The following is a 19,154-nucleotide window of genomic DNA, read 5'->3' on the forward strand; positions in this document are numbered from 1 at the left end:
AATCAGCTTCGTGCAGGCTGGCCGGGCAATGGCTGCACTCAGCAGGGCCACAGCACGCTCCTTAAACGCCACATTTGGGCTCCTTTGCTCTGATCAATGCTGGAAATGAGAAAGCTCGGGCTCTGCTCCGGGCGAACGCCGCCTCTTCACTATTCATGCCGCTGACGCTGCACCTCTAAACAACTAAATGAGATCCTTCATCAAAACAGGCCTCCTTTAGGGAGGGCAGGAGTCTGGCTTAGAATCTAAGATGCGTCTGTGTTTGTTATGTGAAAGGAAAACACTCCGAAGCTCTAGGGTTCTCTCCTTTTCTCTCTCTCTCTCTCCAAAAAAACAGCCCTGATTTATGCAGTGAAGATGGCATCGCTTGTCTGTCACGCTGGGGCGCCTTGAGGGTTGGCCAGTTGTTAATATTCACCACCTGCTAGCACACGCACAGCGGTTAATACCATTATAGCCCAAATCAATGATCAAACCCCAATTAACTTTAGTGGAGGAGGGAGTAGGAAAGCAAAGAGCTGTTCTCCAATCAAGTTAAATTACACCTGCCTGAGGAAATATTTACAGACATTGCTATGAGAGCTGTTTGGTGGCATGGGATTTAGAAGAGATTCAGAAAGAGAAAGTTTAACTGCTGCTTAGCACTTCCAGGATTGCTCCATAGTGTCAGAATGAACAGGATTAGGAAGACTGCAACTGACACTACAGCTCTGTATAATATAAAAAGTCAAATGTATTTTATAAAGATATACAATTGTAAAAAAATTAAGTCACCTCAGTAAACATTTATCTCATTGTTACAAAATATGTATATATTATAATATAATATATCTTCTTTCAAACATTATCTGTGACCTAATAGCTTATATTTTAGATGTTTCCTAAAGTAGTCTACTAGTCTTTGATAAGTCGACAAGGAGAACATTTTCCTACTCCTCTATGCTGAATTCTTTCAGCTGTGTGATGCTTCTTGCAGGTTTATTGCATGCAAAGCCTGTTTCAATCATCTCACAGACGAGCATGTGTCCTCGACTACCTCTTTTTGAACTGCCGGTGACGCAGCATCGTTGGGTAGCCAGCACGCTCGGGGGAAAGTGCCGCTCCCCATCTATGATACAACAGCTAACAGACACCTGTGCTGTGTGGCCCTCTCGAAATCCTGTCGCTGACGGCAAGCAGAATGACCTGGGATTCAAACACTGGACTAAGAATCGAACTGGTGAGTGGTCCAGTGAACTAAGGCTCGAACTGGTGATCCACAGGTCATAGTGATTGGTCCAGTGGATTAAGTCAGTGGTCCACTGATAGACTGAAGATCCTCAGGTCCTTGTGAGTGGTCCACTGGACTAAGTGGTCTCAGTGGGTGCAGAGGACTAAGGATTGAACCAGCGATCCATAGGACCACTCAGAGCCCATACATTATTTTGCTGACATCTTTTTAAATCAGTTTTATGTGTTTAGTTATATAACCTCCATTTCCCCAAATTGTTCAAATGAAGATCAAATAGTCATGTTTAAATATGATAAACCCAAATTTTTTTTACATGACTGTATATTTGCTACATGTCAAAATATTACAGATTATGCTGCACCTACTACTCTATGCTGCGGCAACTGTTCTTGGCCAATTTCAGAGTGGAAATATACACTGTACAATAATGAAGGAGGGCACCATGATAACTGAATGTTAACATATTGGTGTGAAAACAGCAAGCCTTGGAACTGAATGTCTGTGGCTGCTGTATGCCAACTGTTAAGGTATTACCGGCTTCAAAAGGCTAGGTGTCACTTCTTAAACCTGTTGTTCTAAAACGCTGTTGGCATCATATTAACATGGCTCTGCAAACGGATGATAAAAATTCATGCACTGTTCGTTGGCCTAGCATCTCACTCACCCACACACTGTGGCTCTTTTCCACTCCAGGAAGGAGTGGTAGCATTCTGGCAGGTGAGGGTGGATGGGCCCTGTAGCTGGTAGCCAGTAAAGCAGTAGAAGTATGCCTCTCCTCCTGCATGAAGGCTGCTCACAGAAACGTCTCCATATGCCGGTCGATCAGGGAAGTTACAGCTCAGCACGAACGCTGCAGGGGGAAAGCAGAGGGAGTGTATAACATTAGTGACATTTTAATCAAACAATGACAAGGTTCACAACGTTTTTAAAACTAGTTTTATGCTGTAAACCTTGATGTGTTGAGTTTATGACATAATGTCCATGCAAGTAAAATGGATAACAGAGCCTTGAGCTAAATTTTCTTAACTGAGTTTAGTCAAAAAACTCTTCTAACATATTTTGCAGTTCTGCAATGCAGTTCGGTCACCAATACATAAAAAATTTGTAAGTATTTTGTAGGATGTTAGTCTGTGTCCTTCCCCCTTAATACGCCTAGTAATACGTCTAGGTTATGACTTCCGATTTAACAAGCAGGCAGTTAGACAGTTGTGCCACCCTAGAGCTCTGAAACCATGTACATTTCTGTGTCCATTTACTCAGAACTGAGATCATAACTTCAAATGCAGGACACAGGAAGGAAGACAGGTCAAACATCTTACAAAATATTTCCTAATAATTTCCTAATAATTTCCTAAAAGAGGTGATGGGGTGGAGGTGGGTGAGAAGTTGCTTGAATGAAGGTCAGAGTAGATGGTATATACAGGGCTGAGGAGGATGGGTTTGGGGCATGTTTTATCTCCCAAAATGTAGTTGTGTCATAACCTAATTTGGAAGGCCAATTACCCAATCTCCGTTCAACGCCCCAACACTAGGATGGTGAAGACTAGCACATCTCCTCCGACAAACGTGAAGCCAGCCACCGGCTCTCTTTTCGAACTGCCACTGATGCAGCGTCGCTAGATAGCTAGCACACTCTGAGGAAAGCATAGCTTCCCAGTTCTGATACTACAGCTAACAGACGCCTGTGTTGACCATCATCACGCTAGGAGTGCTGTGGGGAGGAAGTGCCATCAATCCACCCCTGAGAGAGAAAGGTCAAGGTCAAACTCCGACTGCTGATTCCAGCCAGTGATCCTTAGCCTTAGCCCACTCCACTTACAGCAATTTTGGCTTCTACTTATTTACAAATGTAGATGCAGAACTAAAACTGTTAGTTATGAAAACTAGGAGAAGTTGAGTTAACTCGAAAATGCTTTACAATCACTAATCACAGTCATGTTAAGTTGGCCTGCCTTTAAATGTTTTACAGCAAGGGATTCGTCAGAAAGAAGAATAATTGATGTGTGCTGCTGGTTTGTGGGCAGAGACTGACGTACAAAGGGCTGGAGGTTGCTGTTCTCCTCCACAGAAGAAAACGAAAAGGATCTTTGTGGAAACATGCAATGAACCACTGAGAATATCTTTAGAGCTGGGCTGCCCAGCTCTAGATTCAGTTTCTGCTACATCTGCTACATCATTTAGTTTCTGTTTTCATTTTTGCCTTGACCGACTGAAGCCCCACCTTAGATTGTCTCTTATTGGCTAACGCAAAGTTTCATCACAGTACAATCTATCAAAAGCTCAACTCTAGTAAACTCCATTGTCCATTGTCAACACACCATTCTCACTGAAATCAATGGAAAGAAGTGCATTTTGGATAAAAAAGTCTTTGTAGACGTGGCCTAATTACAATTGGGCTGGAGGCATAGACGTCTGTAGAAGACTTTGCATTTCTCAGTTACTCCCACCGGACTCCAGCAGACTTAATATCCCACTACACTAGACCTCCCTCTGTCTATCTTAACCCAGCACAATCTTTGAGGGTCTATCACTGATGCACTTTCCCTCTTCCTGTCCTTCAGTCCAGCAGACAGAATGTACCCCCCTTCAATGGATGTGAGCGGGCGTCCCCATGAAGACAAATAGGCAGAAACATGTGAGCAGTGTCTGTATTGCTCTCCCCTGACAGTCTGGGCCTGCTGGGATGCATGCAGGCAATCATTAGTCGCCTAAGATGATGGATTAGGCTCACATAGTCCCTAATGGAAGCAATAAAGCAGACCCTCACTCTGCCTGCCTGCGAAACAGTCTCGCACCAGCCACAAGGATCATGGCACACAGGGACTAGACCTAAAAACCTGCAATATATTCTAGTTAATGGAAAACTAAGCAGAGGGAGCAGTGCACAGGTGTTTCTAGACTGGATAAAGAAGCAGAAGATTATTAGAAGCAGAGGCACACTGGTGTATCTGCGTCACACCTTACTATGAAACTCAGATTAGACTCTTTATGGCTGGTCCAACAGAGAAAAATATGCATTGCACCCTTCGGTGAGCACTGGGGAAAATGCAGCTAAGAATATGGCAAACACGGTCCAGCACAGCTTTGTTTATGGTTAGAACAATGTAATTGTCAAAACTGAAGACAGAGAACAACACTGCTATCTAGAGTTTGGGTTTAAACACAACATAGAATGAACCACTGTCTGCCACAAATCTTTGCATTATTAAAAATCAATAATGTGTTTTTGAGAATGGATACAGTATTGCAAAATATAATATTGCAATACTTCGAAATATCCATATTTTCCTACACCCCTACTGATAATGTTGGCAAAATGATGCAACCCTAACTAGCAAATAGACTAACCATCACACATATCACGCAGTCTTTAGTCAGCAGAACATAACAAGACACCCAAAAGTCAGCATAGATAACACATAAACTAAACATAAACTAAGCAAAATCAAAGGAAGACAAAATTAAAAAGCTAAAAGAGCCATTTAAGTTAAAGTCTGAAGGAGACTTGAAGTTAAATGCAAACTGAATAACAAAGACAGGGCCAAAGCAAAACTGACAAATGATAGAACTAAGACAAAGCTAAACGGACAAAGGTAGTGCTAATGCTGAGCTAAAGGACAAAGGTGGCCCTAATGCTGGACAACGGGACAGGGGCAGTGCTAAGGCAGAACTACAGGACAAGAAACACATGCAACCCAGGAAAAGTCCAGATCTACAAACAAAAGAAAGACAAACACACAAATCTAAAGAGCAACCTGAATCCAAGAGACAAGACAAGAAAGACCAGAGCTAGCTAGTACTAGGACAGAGAACAAAAAGCTAAATAGAAACAGGACACAGACATGAGAGGGCTGAAAATAACTAATGGAAAGGAGAGACTAGAAAAAAAACCTTAGGAGGCAACAAGGAACTACTCAAAATGAGGAGCTATGGACTGAGGACATGGGAACAGCCTAAAGTGGAGAGAGACAAAGAAAAGAAAAAGGAAAACTAAAATCAAAAAGTAAAAGTAAGAACAGAATAACGTGTCTGGAACTGGAACAGTGTCTGGAACTGTCAGTGGAGGTCAATGGAAGTTGTTAGTTGTTATATGTTGCACACCTGAGCAGTACAGCAGTTTAGGTGGTTTGGTGACTTTTGTCAATAATTTATTAATAGTTCTGATCAGAGGAGGACGAGTCCCCCCTTGTGCATCTTGGTTTCTCCCAAGGTTTCTTCCTCCAGCTCTAAGGGAGTTTTTCCTTGCCACTGTCGCCCTTGGCTTGCTCACTGAGGGTCTTGAATTTTCATGTCTTTTTATGTTGTTGATTTCTTGTCTTTTACTAATGACTGATTGAGTAAAGCTGCTTTATGACACCAACAGTTGTAAAAAGTGCTATACAAATACATTTGAGTTGATTGAATTTAGTTTGGAGCATTTCTATTGGTCCATTCATCATGAAAGTTGGGCACAATGTGAAGACTAGATCATGTGAAAAAGTAAAAAACAGCAAACAGAATTTTGAGGGAGAGTGATGAAGTGTGTAAATTCATATGTGGTTGCCTGTTTATTTCTAAGGAGCCCTCTGTGATTCTAGTCTAGAACCAGCCCCAAGTCTGGAAATCTGCCCACACTGTTAGACAGACAGTTAGTCAGACACGTCTGAAATGCTTCAAAAGCGCATGTTAATGCTATTCCCAAACGCTGAGGAGTCAGTCAGTTTTGGCCTTGCAGAAACTGCTTAAGTCAATACCACACCCACCTGCAGCCGCTAAAGGCTATTTATTGCTGCATTTACAAAACCTGCTTGTAAATCTTTTAAAATTCCCTTCAGGTACCTAAACATCAAGTTCCAAAATGCCACAAATGAAGGATTAAAATGCAGAATCAGACAAAATACATCTGAAATACAAACAGACTGAAATAAACTGCACTTTTAAAATAAAGGTGCTACAAAAGGATCTTTGAGTGATGCCACAGAAGAACCACGTTTCTGTAATAGAGATGTGTGATGGTCATGGAATCAAAGAGGTTTTTCTTTGACATCACTAATAATTTGCAGCTTTATCTTTATTTTTAAGGGTGTGTGTTTATCATATCATATATGTGAGGCCAAGAAGTGATTGGGGTAATTTTGTAAATCAACAGATATCACAATTAAACCTTGCCAGTTGATAACTGATACTCCTACAACTATTTCTGTACTGGATGTTTGGTTAAAAGAATATATTTAGATATGCAAATGAGGCACTATCTGTTTGAATTTGCATAAAAAATGGCAGATTTCTAAAAATAACTTTGGATTATGTTAAAGTTCAAATTTCCCTGTAAAGACACATTACAGGGATTTTACTGGATATATGACCCGTTGTTTAATTCTCTAATATCCTTCAGAATACGGTTATGAATGAGCATGTACAATTTCATGAATGCTTCATGAATCTTCTAAAATCCTGACATTTTTGGCCCTGAATGATGAAACAATTTCAAGAGTGGGACTGAGAATTGCATTACTCTGTTGGTCTCAGAAAACATGCAGCATATGTGAGAAGGCTCTCAACAAGGCATATTCTAGTTAGATTCTACAGAACTAAGCCTTCAGTAAAGATGCTAAATATAGAAAATACAGATTGACATGAGAGGAGCTAAATTGTGTAATACACTGAACTGAACATATTTCTGACTTGTTTAAGATCACTGATTAAAGCAGCAGTATGCAGGAAATTAGATTTCTTGCTTTGGGCTCCCTCTACAGTCAGGAAGTGTGAATCACGCTCTGAGCCACTACTAGAGGACACGCATTACACATGAATTTTACAAACTGAAACATGAAAGCAGCATATATATTGTAAGAAGGTTTAAGCTCACGGGTTGATATCTTGTGTCTTACTGGGACAGGAATGAGACAGGAAAGTTGATGGTTCAGTCCCTATCCCAGCAATAATGGGGGTTGCTAGTTCAATCCCCAGGAAGTGGAGGACAGGGGAGTGATGGAACAGTGCTATCTTCTCCCTCAATGTGCCAGCCTCCTAACCTAACCCCCAATTGCTCATGGGCTGAGACGGCTGCCCATCACTCTGGGTGTGAGTGCCCATTGTCCCTAGTCGCTAGTGTGTGTGTTTACTGCCATGGATGTTAAATTCTGTTAGCCGAGGCTACATTCTGTTGCAATGGCTATAAAGGAGAATCTGATGCTACTTAGTTAAAGTACAGAAAAGCTGTTGACTTGAAACATGCTTATGATAGAAAACATCCAGCAGGTGGTAAAGCCACCCCCCTCCCTTTGGAAGAGAAATATGATGCAGATTTCATGTTGTATTAGGGACCAGTTGTTGTCTGTGGTAATCAACTGTATGATACCGATGTAGCAGTGAGAGATTAGGTGTTGAATCCTGAAGTATTCCTTTAAAAGGATGAAGATTAGAGAAAATCTCAGCATATATAGAAAGCTCTGATGAGCAAAGCTCTAACTTTTCCCTCATCAAACAGCCACACACCGCCTGTGGCCACTTAACTAAGAATCGCTTCACCATCACCAATTTTTCTCCCTTCCTTCTCCTCCAAGGGCATTTAAAAAAATTATTTAATTATTTTCATTTATAAACTGGGATGTTTCTAGAGCTTCTTCCTCCTGCTTCCTGTCCGTAATTGCAAAGGATTTGTTGTTAGCTGCTGAAATTCAGAGAAGACAGCTGCCTTTGGTTTTGTTAGCAGGAGATGCCTCAGGGTAGAATATATGTACAGGCCTAAACAGGGCAATAAATCCCACCCTTTGACCTGGCCCGGCCCTGTCACACTCTAACACTTTCCTCCTCCCGGGCTGCTGTGAGCCCTCTTATCCTTTAAGTGGACAGAGATATGGACGGCGCCTGCCATCCATGAATTTTACGCTGTGTACTGCACTCGGGTCCTCAGGGATGACCTCCGACTAGCCTCCATCTGTCAGCACGGAGAGTAAGCAGAGCACCGGGAGCGCTTTCAGCTGTACATTTCCAAAGCCAAGAACTATTACACCCAACACACCAACTTCAATTACATTTCAGTCTGGTGAGTAAGAGGTAAAAGTGTCGAGTGGTATTAAAGTGCCAGCTCCACAAAGAGGTTATCTTCCCCAAAGAAAGAAAGGCATCTCACAAGACAAAAAGGATACAAAGGGATAATACCTTATCTCGGACTCTTCTTTATTTATGATAAGTCCATTCAAAAACAAAGCAATGTGGTGTTTAAAGAAGTCATGGTGACTCAAGGGCAATGAAATTTTAAAAATGTGTTGTTTTGCCGTAGCCTGGCTGAGAAACTAGGGCAGAAAAGGTCAGTGCCCCTTTAGAATGTGTGCTTACACACTCCCTCAACCTTCTGAGTTAATGCTAGCCTTCAATCGCCTATTTTTTAGTAATGTTATGAGTTGTAATTACATTTTCCCATAAGACTAAAGAAACTGAGTAAAATAACATTTGACTTACTAACTGTTCTCTGTAAGAACTGTATAAACATTACTATTGAATAAAATGACACCTTTGATCTGAGGCAGATTTGTCTTAAGAATGAAATTCTGAAGCACTATTTGGATGAGATCATTTTAAGATAATTATATTATGATATTATGATTATTTTGCACACCTGTGCAGTAGATTTATGTGGTGGTATGGCGACTTTTATCAATCATTAATTTGCTTTGTGACAACGCCAGTTATAAAAAGCGCTATACAAATGAATTTGATTTGATTTGATTTGATAAGTTTTACATGGGGAGGTGGAGTAATGTATTTTTTTTACCAGACAAGAGTAGGGCAACTACCTAACTTTGCTGGAGACTGGCCCTCCAGGTCCTGGAGTTGTGCTCCTCTGTAATAGAGGATGATAACCAATCGTATAAACCCTTTAAAGTAATAATAACATTTTAGTTTGAAATTTAGCAGCTACATGTTCATAACACAACATCTGTAGGCTATTTATTGACTATGCTGCACAGAAGCAGTACACTCAGACAAATCCTTTGGCTCGTCTTCAGGATTTGAATGTTTGAATGCATCAAAAAACACCTTATGATTGCTACAGACTTGAATGACACAAGGCCTCCAAACTTGAAAAAAAAGCAAGGTTTTGATATTCACTAGTGTTTTTCTTTTTGTTCAGTTAAAAGGACAATGGGATTCATCATTCTATAAGCAGAGCTGAGAACAATTCTGTGATTTAAAAATCCATTATGAATATGACACAGGTTTTCTGTTAGGACCTTTCTGAAGAACAAATTTAAGAACATTCTTAGTAAGAGTTTGGTGAATGAGTGCCATTCTTATGAACTTCTGAGTGTTTATCTTAAGAGTCCTGTCAAATGCAATAAATGACTTTCTTGCATTCCTGTTGCTGGCTCAACTCTGCTTCCACTGAGGTGAGCATGTGATTCCTGTGATCTAAATTTGTCTTACAGAGGTCATGTGGAGTTACAGTACCTTCCTACCTTAACCTCCTGAGACCTGGACTTTTGTTTGGTGTGCATTTTTCATTTCTCCTGTTTGGGATTAGTAGGACCTAACAAGTATAAAGACTACACTAAGTCCTCACAAAAAACAATGTCCTCATATGAAGCCAAAGGGTCAAAGTTATGTAATGTCCCCATTTGAGGACGCAAAAGGTCAACAACACTGAGTCTATGAGCTAGGTGGTGTAAGATTCTTAATCCTTCTTGGATTTTCAGGTAGATGCGATGCAACTTTCCAAAACAAATAAATCCCTTCCTTTTAAAGAGCCTATCTACTGTGTTGTTAGGGCTAGGGTCCCTTAGCCTCGTGTTGCTGCAGTGGACAATATTAGACTTTCTAACTACACCATTTGCACTTCACACACATTTAGACTGTACAGCTTTCATGAAATGGTATGCTATCACTGTCGCACTGGCAGTGCCAGGGCATGTGGCGAGGGGTCTGTGCTCCTGCTGACTGCCTAATCTCAGTGCAAAGAGGAGGGGGGGGCTCCCTTCGCGGAGTCAATGAGGCGTTGCGCGGGGGGCCGCCCCACTGCCTCAGCCATCCGTCCCATTTCTGCTTTATTACCGGCGTGTCAGCGCGGTGGGGCCGTGTTGTTATAGCATTATTATCCTGCCGCTTCCGTTTCAATTAGACTAATACTGAGGGGGCACTGGAGGCTGACTTTACGAGCTCGGCTTTAAATCATACGCGCCATCCCGCCGGCGAGTGGCCTCGCAGCTTTATAGACCATAAAAAGCGATCGCCGCGGTGAAGACTGAGACGCCACCCTGGCAACAGGCGCCGAGGAGATCAGCTGGCAACGGGTTAGACTGCAACAGATGCAGCACTAATGTCCTTCATTAGCCGCTCTGGAGGAGGGCTTACAGGCAGCACGGGAAGGACTTGTGATGCATGTCTGGTCATCATAATCACTCCTGTGTTATAACTAATGGCATTGCAGCGAGAAGACTGAGGCACATACCACAATTATACGACATATGGAAACGAGGCCTTACTGCATGCGTGGGTGGGCGTGTGCGCTTTTCACTGACTCAAAGGAATATGGAAAAACACAGTGATACAAGGCCACTCGAGGAGATGTGTTGATAGGAGTACTCGAAGTGAGCACATTAGTGGTAGAAAGGCTTAAATAAATGTTTGTGCGGCTGTATTTCAGTAAATGATTGTGGTAGAAAGTGATTTGCCTACAGAAACATTCAGCATGCAGCAAATTTGGGTCGGAAGCTCAATTCTGCAAATCTGCGCTGAAACAACAAACAAATACACTCACAGCTTGTGAATACATTTCTAGGTGTAAACACAGGGAAAAAGCCTGGAGCACATACTACATTTGCACTCAGTCAAGGAAATCTAAGTGATTTCTGAAGAAATTCTAAAGTGTAGAGTAATGAACAGAGTGTACAGCAACAGAAATAAAATGCTGTCTATAATCAAAGATAATCACTCCATTGGATAGTAGTGTTAGACTGCAGTTCCTAGAGAACGTTGCAGTAAATGTGGACAACTCGTAGACTATGAAAAGGCAGTTTAGTGAAGATATGGCTGAGATCATGCAATGACTGTCCTCTGCTGACCTAGAAATCGGCATTGGTTTCATCATTAGAAAAGCAGATATTACTAGAAATTATTACAGGGGTCAGAGAAAGGTTAGAGAAGCAGGATTGGGCCTTGAGGGTTGCTGGTTTGGCCCCCTTGTCTGGCAGGACATGTCTGGGGAGCAGTGGGAGTGAAGGACTAGTGCTGAGCAAGTCACCTAGCCCCCAACTGCTGGGTGCCGAGGTGCCACAGATGGGTTAAAAACAGTGGTTGAATTCTTCTCTACCTCTAAAAAATGAAGGTGCTACAAAGAGTTATGTGAGGGTTGCAAAAGAAGAAGCCACTTTTGGTTCTTTTGTGCCACTTTTGGAAATATATATGAATGTGTCTACTTTTTATGGATCCAAAAATGGTTCTTCTATGGTAATGCTCAAAGAACCCATTAGCACCTTTACTTTTAGCAGTGTGCTGCTGTGCAGTGGTGGTAAAGTGTGTTTCTGATTCTAACATCTTATCCTTCTTAGGCGATAACTACTTAAAAAAGGACATCGGCATTGGTCAGATGTTTAGATTGGGCCGATATGTCAAACCGATATTTGATGCTATTTTTATTGCATGCTTTATATAAGCAAAATGTTTACAGCAGATTCTGTACTGATTCTGTACATCGGCGGGCTTGAAAAAAAATACTAGCTTCAAATATTGGCACCACTTCAAAACTCCCATATCAGTGCTTACCTAGATATTAGGATTAGAAGTAAACTCCTGGTTGGCTTGATTACTTTCAGTGGTTAGGATGCTGGTTTATTAATCATAGGGTTGTGGGTTCAATACCTGGATCTGTGAAGCTGTGACTTAGGTCTCTTGAGCAAGGCCTGTAACTCTCTCTCCTCCATGAATGCTATACTATAAGTAACCCTGCACTTTGAGATTTCTAAGCTGGGATAATCAAAGAGAAGGATTCTGTTATACTGTTTAGGAAAGTATAAATAAGTATTGATGACAATAAAGGCATATTATTAAGTCCTAGTGTGGGTGACTAATAGTGAATGATCTTGTTAATCTGTAGACAATAAGCTATGTGGCACTGTTTCCCGGCATATGCAGGACTCTGTTATGGTCTGATGAGCCAATACAGCATTACAATAGCCCAGATTTCATTGTGATTCCATACCTTCTGAGTATACAAATATAAGACCAATAGACAAAAAATGTAAACTACCAAACACCACCACAAACAATTAGTCTCAGCTCGTGGCACACATGATGACTAAACACATAAATTTGACATGTACTTTAGTTAAAGGATATTCACTTGGATAAGATTCCACTAACCCCAGTAAAGCTTTGGGTGGCTAAATGAAGGCCTTGTCAAAATTCTATTAAATATACAGCAGCTCTAGTCAGATCCCTGATTCCCCAAATGTATAATTAAATGAAAGTAAAATTAAAAGTTTTATACTGAACATCCTCTTACAAGTTTGCTGTAAAAGAGTGGTGCTCGGCATTGTTAATCTAAAGCTATTCTTTCTACTCTATAGTACAAATGTTTGTAGCTTAGAGTTTTGGATTGTTTTGATCTGTTCTGGGAACCTTGCATCCAACTGTATTCATTATGAGTACATGATTAGGGATTTGTTATGTGAAATTCACTAGTTTCTTAATTAGTTTTATTAATTAACAATATACACTTTGTTTAGACCCTGGTAGGGTCTTAAACAGAGTCTTAAAAGGGTCTTAAAAAGTTACATCAGGGTCTTAAAAAGGGACACTGATTATCTTTTGTATAGTTCTACCCTGAAAGACTACAGTACTTGTCAGAATGTTTGATTACATATGTTTTTACCTATATTTATATTTATTTATTTATTTATTTAAATCAATAGTCTTGTGTAATCAAAAATCATGAAATGTATTAAATGTAAGTGATAGTTTGATAAAAAGTCACTTCGTAGCTATATAGTTTGATTCATTAGTAGAATGTCCTCAGATTTGTCCTCAGGCAGTCTAAGGAAATGTAAAACTTCACATCTGGAGATGGGTTCATACAGCTGAAGCTAAAAAAATCTATGTTGTTGTGTGACACCAAAACCGGTACACCAACCAGCACTTGGGAGAAGCCTCGCATAAGTGAAGGCGGCGGCGAGTGTGTATTTATGTGATAGATAGATAGGGCCCTGCTGGCTTTCTGATAAGCTGAAGTGACCAGTGCCAGCCTGTTCTGACAAGATGTCAAGAGCTAGTGGAGCCATTCCTCTGTTAAGTGCTTGGGCCCATCGCCTGCCATTACTCGAACATGTTCATGGTCCACATGGCTGCGAAGAAAAAAAATGTGTCTGATAAGCAGGACCCTAATCTCTATTCTGAGTGCATTTCAAGTGTGTATGTGTGTGTGTGTGTGTGTGTGTGTGTGTGAGAATCTTAGAGTAAAAAAAGGCGGGATGGTGACCACTTGATGAGATGAGTAGTGGAGTGGCATCTCACTAACGGAGATGAGTAGTCTATTAAGTCTCCTGTATATTACATGACCTGATGAAATATACATCCTTGTTCTGGTGTGTCATTAATTATGAAGCACAGCGGGACGCATTGACGCCGTCTCAGTTTGTGAGATCTCATCGAGGCTGATTGCATGTGATGGGTTCAGTCTGAAAGGACAAGGACGAGTGGGAAATCTCGCCACCTCCCATTAACCTCACACGCTGAGAACAGTGCAGCGTAGGAGATACACCAGAGGCATGACACAGCACCGCTGTACAGCATGAAATATTTGTCTGAACCTAAGAGAACCCAACTATTCATATTGGGCTGGGCTGGGCTTTGACATCATTTCTCAAATATGTTTCTTTACTTGAGTCCATTTGTATATGTTTTGGGATCAGTCTTGGGTGTGTTTACACTTGGAATTTATTTTAGCTTAGCCATATCTAGGAATAATCCCGGTACTCAAGATGGATCAAGTGACCTGGTGAAAACAGGGTAATAAAGTAGAATCATTTAACCGGGCAAACTATCATTTAAACACTCTTATGGTTCTCTGAGGGTTTATGGTTCTAAATATAACTAGCCTTTGCTGAAGACCTCTTGAAGAACCCCATCTTAACAGTGCATTAAATTTTTCTAGTTGACAAACCAATTCAAAAGTACTGACATTAAATGTCCACAAGTATCAAATGTAACAGTATTTTAATCATTTTTTTAATACTTGTGACTAGCACTAAATGCTGTTAGTGTCCTGTATCTGGAAGACACTATTTTTTTTCTTTTCATGATAAGGTCTTGCTTTGTATTTGGGAAACAACAGGATTAATTGCCCTATATATCCAGATTACAGGAGCAGTTAGCTCGTTACAACCATATGAATTCAGGCAAAAACTGACTAGGGTCCTGACTAGGGTTCTATATCACAGGCCCAGCTACACTGCTACACAGTCTCCAACTTTGACTTTAGCCATCACAAGTCTCACAGTGACAGATAAACCTGCTTCAGCTTCCACTGACCTGTTTACCTCAGATATATTTGCTTAATAAAATAACTGAATTTTAGGAGGAGGAACAAGCCTAAAGCTCCTCCCTCTCCTAATCTAACATCCTGTACATTCTCACCTCTACCTTCTGTGTCTATAATGAAACTCCAGCATCCCTCCACCACCCCTCAGTCAAATATCTCAGTACTACCTCCATTTATCAGATGGCCCTATTCAAGAAACACGTACACTGGCATGTTCTTTGTGTGTATGTTTCAGTGTAATCTAGATGTGAAATGATTTCCTCCATACAGTGACTGTGCCTCGTTCCCATGGAAATGATACCAGTACCAACCCACACCTTTTCTCATTTCCAGTGACACTTCAAGTGCCAAAACATGAGCACAATAAAAATCCTCTGCTTCATAAAACGTATGGCTCCCTGTCACTTTTCCCCTTCTGTGGTGGTGCTGAACTATAATTCGAGTCATCTAAACGCTCCAGCACACCCCCATAAGTCAGTGCCAGCAAATATAATTTCATCAAAAACCAAATAAGCTGGCGGCGGTGGGCTGCGGTTAACCACCACACCGCTCTGCTTTTCATTCGGCCTTGCTAATGATCTGAGGGCGAGGAGAGGGGGGTCAAATAAATGACAAAACAATGGAGTGCCACAGCGTGACCTAGCAACCCTGCAGGAGGGCACCCATTAACAGGACGCAGGGAAATAACAACTTGAGCAGCAGAAACAGCTCTGAATAACACAGGGTGACTAAAATAGCTGGGTTGGTGTATGGATTGGCCTGTGATTTGATTTAAGCATACTCCACTCTGGTTGACCAAGTTTGGCTCCCTAGCAGAGACGATGTAGCATTTGAAGAGCACTGTTTGATGGCTCACTGAGCTTGGGGTGGTTGGGGTTTTTTTGGGTCATGATTGACAACTTTTACTTCACACTGGCTTTAACCAGAAAAAACAGAGGTCTCATATGAGAATGGGTTTGATCAGGATAGCACGGCACTTCTCAGACTCTATCTATACACTACTACCACCCACAATAACCCCGACATGGAGCAAACAGTAACACTAGGGTCCATTTGAGGGGGCCGTGGCCCACTGGTTGAAAACCATTGCCCTAGCTATAGTTGGGATCATACCAAAATGTCAAGTCCGATTAAGGCTCTACCTGCTGTTGCCCCTGTAGTGCAGAGATACGAAAGGAATGGAGGGGTGAGGTGGTGGTCACAGCATGCTGAAATTGCTCAGGGTCATTCCAGTAGAGCAGAGAGAACGGGCGAACACATCTGCGTGTGCCCCCAGCCACTACAGACATTTATCTGAAACCCCCCAAAGCCCAGATGGCCTTTTAATCAAGCCCTGATAGGGAGGTGCTCTGTATGAGCAAATGAATTTGGCCTGCTTCTTGCTCAAGGAAATCTTTTTTTTTTTTTTTTCCATAGCGAGGGCGACATCAATTTCTCTTAATTACTATGGGCCCTCCTGATGGACTGCATCGTTTATACTGGACGAACAGGTGGTCGTCTCTGTCACTTCATTTGGCGTGACTGCTTTAGCCCTTGCACAGCAACGACGACAGTTTAATTACGGCCACGTCAGTTACATACATACGGGCTGCTCCGTATCTATTAAAAACTGATGTGCTCGGACATTAATGGAGAGAAATCAGGAAAGCTCCCCACCCTGTGCTATCAAAAGAAGGGAAATGCACAGGCAGTAATGACCTTTTAATAATAGTCTAATAATTCATTTGCAAGAGCAACCTAGATACGTGGTAATTGTGTCTGGGACAGTGTTACCTTCTAATGGGATTCCAGTAAGCCTGTGATTAATAAAGGACCATTTATTGAGCTTAAATTAATAAAAAAGAATTTCATAAAGTAGGCTCTACCTCTAAGGATTCATCAGCAAAACCATGTGTCGTCTAACATGATCTCACTTAGAAACCAGATTGTTTTTTCCAGTCCGTCCACTAGTTGAGCAAAAGACACACAGACACAAACACACACACATGCATGAAGAAGAATTGATAAAACCAGCACTGGGAGATTATGTTGGAGAGAATTCTGCTGTTTATGAACTTTGTGGAGATCAAAAAAATGACTGGGCTGAAATTACTGGAGGAATTTTAAGGAATCATAAGGGTTAAGAATGAGGGTTAAGACTAGGTTTAGGTGTAGATTAGGGTGTTGTTAAGGTTGGATGTTGGATTTGAAGAGTCGATTCTCAGTTGAGCCACCTCTGACAGAAATCCCCTGTAGTCATTTCTTCATCGCTAGAGGTGAAAGTACTGAACATAAAAATGGCTAATTTTACAAGACGAAACAAATGACCTATGTGGACGTTTTCACTGTGAGGCCAGGCTGGATGGTCACTTACTCATTGCAAAGGTGGTAAAAAAAATTTTTTACCGGTTAGGGTAATCTTATAAGGTGTATGGATGCTGCTACACAAATTAATATTTCTACTGTTTTCCGGAAGAAGCTGAAGATATGCTTCCTGATGTCCATCTCCGATGTTTTAGTGTGGCCACAATTTACACAAATGGACATTCAGTTCACTAAAACCGTCGCTAATCTGTCCCTTACACAGTTCTGCAATGCTTGTGAAGTTTAAAGCACAGCAAAATAGAGGTGCCTTCAACAATTTTGAGACAAACTGAAACATGAGATGGCCAATAATACCATGGCCAATACCATAATACCAAGTATTTTTCATCTGATACTCCCTTTGCTGGTTTACTTCTCTGATGCTTGGCTCCATAACTTCTTTAAAAAAGTGATGTTCAGAGTGTAATGCAGAAAACAGGAAGAGAAAATGTGCTTTGTATTAATACCCTAATAAACAGAAACTGTGGTGAATACACTATATTGACAAAAGTATTAGGACACCTGCACATTCACTGTTTCTTATAGCTTATAGATATTAAAAACGTTTATCTTGCTTTTGTTGGAGTAATTGTCTCTACTGCCCAGGGAAGACTTTCCACTAGATTTTATGAGGATCTTGTTGATAATAGTGTCAGGGTGTTGGATGATGACCACCCCACCTCATCCCCAACTACCCAGCTTATCCCAAAGGTATCAGATGGAGCAGCATCATTCTCTAAAACACAATCCCACTGCTCCACAGCTCAATGTCTTTATACCTCTCTAGCCCACACCTGGCATTAGGCAAGATGCCAATAGGTTCATTTGTATCAGTTCCAGAGAGCCCTATTCTATTGGCTGAGCTTCTCTACAGGCAATAGAATATCTGTGAGTGTTTATTTGCACATCTTTGTCAGCAGTGGGTGCAACATAAAGTAGCTGAATGCATTCATTAGAAGGGGTGTCCACAAAAATTTGGACATATAGTCTATTCTAATGGGAGTCAATGTAAAAAGATTTTATTCCAGGTCACTCTGGAGCATTTCTATTGGTCCTGTGTGAGTCTCAAGTGACAGCTGCCATTGTGCCCAGAAGCGTGTGTAAGGCAAGACGCTACTCATGATGTGCAGTATTTGTTTAAAAGATCACACTGGCAATGTCGGACAATGTCGGACACATGTCGCTGGCCCAGGGAGTGTGCGCCTGGGGGAATCTACAGAGTGTCCCAGAGGGGGCTTGTGTGTTCCACAGTGAGAACCCTGCGGATGCTCCTAGACAACCTGACAGCTTCCCGGCATCCTCCTCTGCCCGTGACAGCCCATCTCAGAGCTCAGGCACTTTCACTAAAACCCTGAGCAGCTTTCCTCCTCACTCTAATACCACTCCTCTCTCTCTCTCTCTCTCCCCTTCTGTCTGCCTTCCTCACACCCACGACAATAGAGTGATAGATTATCAGCACACTGCCAGTGATGGAATTTCTCTTTCTTTCTCTGGATAGAAAACACAACTCAACCAATTCCCATTGTATCGGGATGTGGATCCAGTGCAAAAGCTGCCATTTCACGCAATATGTAAACTACCAAGGCGACATGATTGTTTTGGTAAATAATGGTGCACGGCCATGTCTGAAAATCAATGGATTATTCTGAGCTGTGGATCAATCCTCACAAAAAATGTAAAGTGTTGCAGGGAGGCAATTACGGAGGAGGCACAGTGAACTTTAGAACAGTGCCATGTGTTTGTGGAGATAGGATTCATGCGCTGAATTGAGTGTCAGTGTACATTTACTTTTGGAGAGAAAGAAATCTTTCAAATAAATATTATGTATGTATTCATGTGGCTAAAGAAAAAAACAACAATGCCTTCCAACTGACTTTTCCAATCTCCACCCACACATGCTTCTTTTATAGGAACCGTTGGAGCCATGTTGGACAAGCTTTACAGAACACTGTATTTAACCTACTGAGAAACTTTAGTGTACATCTCAGTTTCTTCCAAAATACAGAAGTATAAAGTCCGGTACAATGGGGTTTTAGGAACTGATGACGCTATGCCATTAATTGT

General features: G+C 41.4%; 1 protein-coding gene across 2 annotated transcripts in view; it reads right to left on the reverse strand.

The window, feature by feature from the left end:
• Positions 1 to 19,154, reverse strand: part of sez6b (seizure related 6 homolog b) — a 251,581-nt gene that overhangs the window by 38,277 nt on the left and 194,150 nt on the right. For both annotated transcript variants that reach the window (XM_072692028.1, XM_072692027.1), the window contains exon 5: positions 1,896 to 2,081. In XM_072692028.1, the coding sequence (XP_072548129.1) occupies positions 1,896 to 2,081 (186 nt within the window). The remainder of the gene's footprint in view (positions 1 to 1,895; positions 2,082 to 19,154) is intronic.

The sequence above is a fragment of the Salminus brasiliensis genome, chromosome 11 (assembly GCF_030463535.1).
Source record: "Salminus brasiliensis chromosome 11, fSalBra1.hap2, whole genome shotgun sequence".
NCBI lineage: Eukaryota > Metazoa > Chordata > Actinopteri > Characiformes > Bryconidae > Salminus > Salminus brasiliensis.